This window comes from Strongylocentrotus purpuratus, unplaced genomic scaffold (genome assembly GCF_000002235.5).
Source record: "Strongylocentrotus purpuratus isolate Spur 01 unplaced genomic scaffold, Spur_5.0 spur5_scaffold_13, whole genome shotgun sequence".
Classification (NCBI taxonomy): domain Eukaryota; kingdom Metazoa; phylum Echinodermata; class Echinoidea; order Camarodonta; family Strongylocentrotidae; genus Strongylocentrotus; species Strongylocentrotus purpuratus.
Genome location: NW_022145598.1, coordinates 27,371,931 through 27,379,698, shown reverse-complemented (window position 1 = coordinate 27,379,698; position 7,768 = coordinate 27,371,931). Strand labels below are relative to the sequence as shown.

Sequence of the window (7,768 nt, the reverse complement as noted above, 5' to 3'; positions counted from 1 at the left end):
AGTCTTCAAACACAGACTCTGATTTGCCAGTTTGACAAAACAATTACGCATATATCGTGCGTAGCAATAGTACTAGTATTCAAGTCTGAGTAGTTGTATGATTCAGACATTTTAGTGCTTACAGAAATGCATCCCAAATTGAATAGCATGGTATAGTAGTCTGCAAGCACAGACGCTAATCGGAGAAGGCCAATAAATGACCTCATGGTGTGTGGGTTTGTTCAGAGCCAGAAGGGCATTCGTTGTGTTAAGAGTTAACATCCTTCTGGCTCTCAGCAGACCATGATTATAAATAAAAGTAATACAGAGAGTGCGAGCATACTGGAGGGAGGGCTAGAGAGAGAGAGAGAGAGAGAGAAAGAGAGAGAGATATGGAGAGAGAGAGAGAGAGAGAGAGAAAGAGTGTGAGAGAGCAGTGGCACAATACATAGGCCTACCATGGGGTCTGGAATCATTAAACTACACAAACTTGCATAAAATCACTACTCATCAATACACAATATATTATTATGTCCTTGCAGACTACTATACTACACTCTACACATTGAGATGCATTTCTAACGCACGCCCCAGTAGGGTCTGAATCATACATCTACGCAGACTTGAATAAAGTACTTCTCAGCACACTACTAGTATGTTGTCAAACTGTCAGATTAGCGTCTGTGCTTGCAGACTACTATACCATTCTATACAAGTTGGCGACTTGAATAAAGTACTTCTCAGCACACTACTAGTATGTTGTCAAACTGTCAGATTAGCGTCTGTGCTTGCAGACTACTATACCATTCTATACAAGTTGCAATGTATTTCCATATGCACTACTGGGTCTGAATCATACAACTACACAGACTTGAATAAGCACATCGCGACACATACGCATATTGATTTGTCAAACTGGCAAATCAGAGTCTGTGTTTGAAGACTACTAGTCTATGCCATCGTTTACTCGTAGAACGCGAATCGTGCACAGTACATGCGAATACATACATTTCGTATGGGAAGTAGCAGAGAAATCATAAGTCCACGCGCATGCGCACATGGGATTTTTGCTCTCTCGAGTACGGAAAAAAAATTCGCATCCGGCCCAGAGGAGGCGCGGGAGTGGCTGTGAACAAGGCCAGGGTACGGCGGAGAAACTTCGCGAGCTGCAGGCGGCCTTCTCGTTGCCGAGTCTAGAGGATGCAATAGACATGCCAGCTCACTGAGAGGTAAGTTGAAATGATATACGCCCCACTGCATTGGGTAGGCCTACCGTTTTAATTTGATCTAGTCTAGAGACTAGACCCTAGATGCATGGAATCGGCAAATTTAAGAAATTACGTTTTGTTATCTCTTGCCTTGGATTTTTAATTCAGATTTCATGAATCATATGATATTGATAGTCTAGCTAGCCTAGGTCTACAGTAGACCGAAAGCTTCAGTCTCTATATCGTCGGTTGTTCCACTGAGACTACGTCTGGCTCCACTAGACCTCCGGATGAATTTGGTTCAAATGAAAATATTGGAAGCATATGCGATCCTACCATATTCAGTGAACGTTGTCGCGTTGCAATCGAGTCTAAAGTGATGAAATTGTAAATAATAATCTCTTTATGGGGTATACTATAACTCTCTCTCAAGGTCAATATATTAATTCAGCTATACAACAAGCTACAATTGACCGATTGGCTATTACCTTTTTGAAATTATATATCACAACTACATATTCCGGGATTTTTATGGTAGCAGCTACCGTTGTACGACCGTAGGCGCTATTTTAAATTTATCAAAATTTACCGGGAGCACCGGTAAATTTTTATATTCAATTTTTTCGAAAGCAGAAGTGTTTTAGGAGCTAAATTTTCTAGTGCTTATAATACTTCCACAGGGGCATCCAAATATATCAAAATTGTAAAGAATCACTATCCACCCAATTTTCAAAATTTCCCAAAACTTTGTAATAGACCCTACCTTTAATGTCCCTCGTTACAACTGCAGTTTTCTTTGTAATGATGACGTGCAGGGCTAGTCAACCGGGTAAACATCCTGCTCTTTTTAAAAGTCGACAAGGTTATACTATAGCTTGCTTGAGATGTGACTGTCTCATCTATATTTATCTCTACCAAAGAGTGTCTCAACTTCACATACATGACAGAGAACCAATGCATCAGTTATTAGTCATGCAAATTCTAAATCTGGCTAGCTGTGATAATTATTAGAGAATGCCATCTTCAAAATAATTTCTTTTGGTGATTTAAAATCTGAATGTTTTTTACTTTGTGAATGACTTTCGTTTCTTCACTTTTTACAGATATGAAGAACAGACAACACAATCCATCCCCAGCGAAGAAATTCCAAGCAGCAGTAGGGGAATTAGCAGGTGAATAGTACAAGTCACCTTTGACCGCAAATTCATGGAGAACTTGGCCTACTCTGCTGATTTGCTCGCTTCAGGTAGGATTCTGTATACATGTACGAAAGGCTCTGTAAATTGAGAGGAATGTAATGAGAATGCGTTCATTACGTACATGTTTGCAAGATTGAGCTCTTTTTCGGTTATGACCTATAAAATTGGGACATATCAGCAGGTCAAGATAATGCATCTTATTTGCTCATGTGTATGACATGGGATTTTCAATATTGATTTTGTGGTATGAAAATAATGAAATGCCCTATCATTTATATCAGTTTTTATTTTGTTTTCATAATTCCTTAGGCACACCAGCATGCTCGAGTGTTTCCACAACCATATACTGATGTATGCTTCCAAGCGGTATTCCTTTGAGTAAGTATTTTTAGTATCATTTTGTATGTTTGAAGTAAGATTGTGGAAAAGTTGAAACATATCATTACAGTACGGTTACAGTTACAATATCATATTTTGAAGCAAATAGCAAAGTTAATGAGAAATTATGAATGACATCTATATAAATGCTGAAATCACTTTTGGATGCATGCAGAGTCTTGAAACAGCAGACTTTGTATCGTACTTGTGTCGGTACCTGATGTTAAGTCAAGTTGGAGTGGTTGTAGCAGGGAAATGTAACTACCTTTAATTAAGAGTCAATAATTTACAACACAAATCCAGAACTGAAGTGAATGGCTCGTATTCACAAAGGAGGTTTGTACAAACCATGGTTTGGCCAAGGTTTACATCTATGGAATGCCATTTGTAAACTGATGGAGAAGGAATGTAAACTCCATACTTGTTAACAATGTTAATTTACAATTTACGGTATGCGAGCAGCATTCCATAGATGTAAACCATCGTCAAACCATGGTTTGTACAAACCTCCTACAAACCTCCTTTGTGACTACGGGCCAATGAGTCTGAGATTTGTCTAAAGCATTTACTATTCATTCATCATGGTAGTGGTAATACCAATTGTTTGTCTTATCCATCCAGCTACCCAGCAAACCGGGCAAGGAATTTGCTTGCGGTCATCGACTACATGGCACACAAGGACAGGCCCGACCAGATTGATGAACAAGGCAATACAAAGTGAGTGGAAATTAGAAAGAAAGAAAAAAAGGTTTTCTTTTCTTTCTTGTTTTTCCTATTTTTATTTGTACATTTTTTTTTAGATGGACAAGGCAATCCAAAGTGGGTGGAGTAAAAAAAACAAACATGATTTTTTGTTTTCCCTGTGTAGTTAAATCGCCAAAATATGACGTCATCTAAAGAAGTTGTCCCTGTACACGACGCACATCTAAATTATGTAGATGACGGACTGTAAGCTGATGGTCTGTCAATCATGCTGCTGATTTTGGACCCTAAATGCGGACTTGGATTCAGTGTAATAATATACTTGGTGTGTAATGCAAGGTTCTGGAGTCATCAAAATCATCATAAATTTGGCAGAGTTTTGGTAAAGTAACAATCACTTACACAGAAAGATGTATATGGGACAACACACATGGTGTCGGCCTGTCGGGGCTAGTACTACCCTGATTTCCTTATCTTTCTATGCTCATTACTCAGCCAGTATACATTTTCTTCCAAAATTGTTTGGCACATGACATTTATTTGTAATCTTGAACATTCAGTGTAAGTTTCGTTAGATTCTGTGAGAATTCATTTTCTTTTTTTACCAGAACTCAAGTTTATCTTTAAGAGATATGAATCATTTCCAATTGACAAGAATGAGTGTGCATATAATGCAACTTGTTACATTTTGCATGTTCTTTTATTTTATGATACAGATATGTTGCAGTATGGTCAAAGCGTGCCAACAACTACGTGGCCCGGAAGGAGAAGGTCCCCAAGACCTACCCCTACATGTATGTACAAGGACTCATCGGTGCGATACTGGAACGCAGAGAACAGGACCAAGGACCACTGTTCTCGAAGGCTGTTCTGCTCCCTGATGACCCTAGACACACAAGGCCCCGGCTTACACCATTTCCTCCACCACAAGTTGATGTGATCCTAGCCAGGAGACTAGGCCGATTAGAGAAATCCATGTAATCCTCTGTAGTGAACATTTGGGATTGTCTGACTTGAGAACTGCTTTTTTTCGAGCAGAGACTAAGGGATCCAAATGGCGTCCTTCCGTCCATCCTCCGTGACTGTACACAAATTTGAATGAAGTCTAATGTGAAATCTTACCTGCAAAAATCAATTAGGGTTGCTAACTTTCCAACCCTGCATCTGTTTGTAACCATACTTGATTGGTAGATGCCCTTTAGTGGCCTCCATGATATTCTGGAGTTGAAGGTCACATAAGTAGGTCAAAGGTCAAATGAGGTTCATTGTTGCATGATTGCATGCAAGACTCTTAATCGCCTCGATTTAATTTGTCCATGTGGCATGTTTTTAGGCTATCTTGAGGATTGGTTGGAACTTAACATTTTGGACTCATTTGGTTGCTAATGATTTTGTGGTCCGGAGGTGAAAGATTGCATGGCTTAGCATTACGAGCATGTATTCTTGATATGTCAGAGACCCTTTGACAAAATACCACCAAACTTGATACTAGAGTGTCCCTGGGGATCATGGGGATGTGGTTATCTGGAGAAAAAAAATCACATAACGCATGATATACATGTACCAGAAATAAATTGTTATTGTTGCTAGATTAGCCACCATGCTTGGCACTTGTATATTGTATTACAATAAGAGGTTGGCAAGTTTACAAATGGAAGAAATGTAGGAATATAAAAGACAAATTGTGACATCAGTGTATAAAAGCTCTATGTGATTTATACAATTCATAATTTGTGATAAAATCAGTGCTTGCTCATGTGGAAATGGTGGATATTTCAATTTGTATCTATTTGGCAACCTATATTCCTTGAAGAAGTTACGGTAGTAATTATAAAATTTACAGCCAAGAGGTCAAACCATGAGTCAACAATGTGTTTGGTTTTAGTGACTGTGCATGTAACTGAGGTGACAGTCGATCATGAAAAAGACTATACTTCGGAACCTGTTGAAAATCAACATGGACAGAAGAAAGATTTGTAGAATATCTTATTGTAAATAGTCTTCATTTTTTGTTTAATGCAATCAATGTGACTAAAATAATGCAAGCGAAAAAGAGAAATGATCACAAGACAGCAAAACAGTTGGTTTCATGCATCATTTGAATCAATGAACGTGAATCAGCTCAACGCCAAAGTATTGCGGTTCAAGGTTATACCATCAAGAGATATGCTGCCTGTAACTACTTTGTAGTTTGAAAGGGTGTATAAAGGAATAAGGATACAGTTGGGCAGGCGAGTCTTTCTGTTGGTCTATTGTAAAAAACTGGGTCAAATTTTTTCCAATTTTTTTGCAAATTGTAATAAAACTTGGTATACCGATTGACCCGAGGGTGTGCAAGACACATTTGTTGTGTCTGTCTGTTAAGGTACCTCCATGGTAACCAAGCTTTGCACAAAGAATACAATTTTGTTTTAATAATCTTGTGGAGCATATTCTTTCCAAGTTTTAGCAATTTTATAGTTTTGGTATCTTTGATGAGGCATTATAATAACAGTATAAAACTCAATGCATGTGCAGTGTGTAAAATAAGTATGTGAGCAAACTATTGGAAGTAGTTTGATCGATTCATATGAAACTCAGTACACACAACGCAGAATTGTCTTTTGTGTGCGTATAGGACATGACCAGTTTTGAAATGTCTGTGCTATTTTTTTGAAAAACCTTATGTTGGATGTTAATCACTTGAGGTGATATTCATAGTCGAGCATTAGGGAAGATGAAAGACATATATGTACCTAACTATACTTAATTTTGTGCTGAAACTGATATGATTCAGGATTTGAGATCGATATGGAGTATGTATACATGTATACTCGTACACATTAAGGAAAAGAATCACTCAGACAATTTTTAAAGCATTTATATATAAAGTAAGATGTGAAACTTAAAAGATAAAACCAGTTATGGTCATGCGACTGCATTGTGAAAGGATTGTTGTGGAATCGATCAGAAAAGGTTGATCATCTAGCATATAAGTCTTGGTGTGTACTGCAAGGTTCTAGAATCATCGAAATGATAAAAAAATTGGCCCAGTCTTGGTCAAGTTACAAGCACTGTACACAGAAAGATGTATATGGGACTACGCACAAGTGCGCGACACATGCGTTATATCTATCAAGTCCAAATAGATATAATAATTTACCAAATATATCAATTAGTAGGCAGTTTCTCGGCAAAATTTGTATGATCACGTACTAGTCAAAACATTGTGTGCGGGCAAGCACTGAATCAAATGACCGGGGTAATAGTATATTTGTCAAGCGCGTAGAAACATTACTGTTATAGATACTTTTCTTTGGAAAACTTATCTACACATTGCCTATAGAGTATGTCAAGTTTTTATGAAAGACACAAGATAAGATGTATATAAATAAGCAGTAACTAATAAGTAACAAGACATGGTGGTATACAAATAAAGTATATTGCTCCTTCTTAATGACGACGGTTAAAGTTGTCATAGCGATAGATGCTAAATAAAAATGTGCCTTTTTTAATACACATGATCTGTTTGTATGCAATGGTTGAAATCAACATCACGTTTAAATATTGCCTTCAGTACAGCAATTATAATTTGTATTCATCTCAATAATGTTGTGTAAATTTAACTGTTAGTTATGGCCGAATAAAGCTTTCAATGTACACCATAAAAATATGTTATGTATCTTCATTTTAGCATTACTATAATTATATTAAAATCTTATGTCTTTACACATTTACAAGTTATCACGTACTGACGTAGGTCATGCAATACACAGGCACTGTAGAACACAACTTATTTACAAGAAGTTACAATCACTTTTTTTTTTAAACTTTACAATTGCATGCAGTACCAAAATAAGAATACTGAAAAACACTGCATTATGGACAAGTATGAATCAAGTAAGATGTTAAATTAATTCACTACTGTTATTCATTATAGTATACTGATACAACAATTTTTAATATATTTTTTAATTTATTTCTTTTTATTTCTCCACTTTCCCTTTAGCCATGTACCTTCATGTTGTTATATATGTTAAAGGTGTCGCTCTGGACCTATAACATATGATAAGACAAAAAATCCACCAGTTATTTCTGATTTCTATCAAATTTTTAGATTTCGTGTTGTTGTTGTTGTTTGGTATTATCTGCGTTTCATTCTTTTTTAGAATATTTACGCCTTTCACTTTATTTCTTTTTTTTCTTCTATTTTTGGTACTATTTGTCAATTCATATTCATCTCTTTTTTTTGGATAATATAATCTCAGATCTACTGGTCCATGAAAACCCCTCACCGCAATTGGCACCTTCCTGCCAGACCGG

General features: G+C 36.9%; 1 protein-coding gene across 2 annotated transcripts; it reads left to right on the top strand.

Moving 5' to 3' along the window:
- Positions 1 to 1,063: 1,063 nt before the first annotated feature.
- LOC115923078 lies at positions 1,064 to 6,288 on the top strand. Of its 2 annotated transcripts, XM_030983271.1 has the most exons (5): positions 1,065 to 1,208; positions 2,291 to 2,433; positions 2,696 to 2,764; positions 3,386 to 3,481; positions 4,183 to 6,288. In XM_030983271.1, the coding sequence occupies exons 3-5, from the start codon at positions 2,706 to 2,708 to the stop codon at positions 4,445 to 4,447; spliced, it is 420 nt and encodes a 139-aa protein (XP_030839131.1). In that variant the 5' UTR covers positions 1,065 to 1,208; positions 2,291 to 2,433; positions 2,696 to 2,705; the 3' UTR covers positions 4,448 to 6,288. The 2 variants fall into 2 exon arrangements, with proteins under 2 accessions (XP_030839132.1, XP_030839131.1); XM_030983272.1 differs by lacking the exon at positions 2,291 to 2,433 and having other exon boundaries at positions 1,064 to 1,208.
- The last annotated feature ends 1,480 nt before the right edge of the window (positions 6,289 to 7,768 follow it).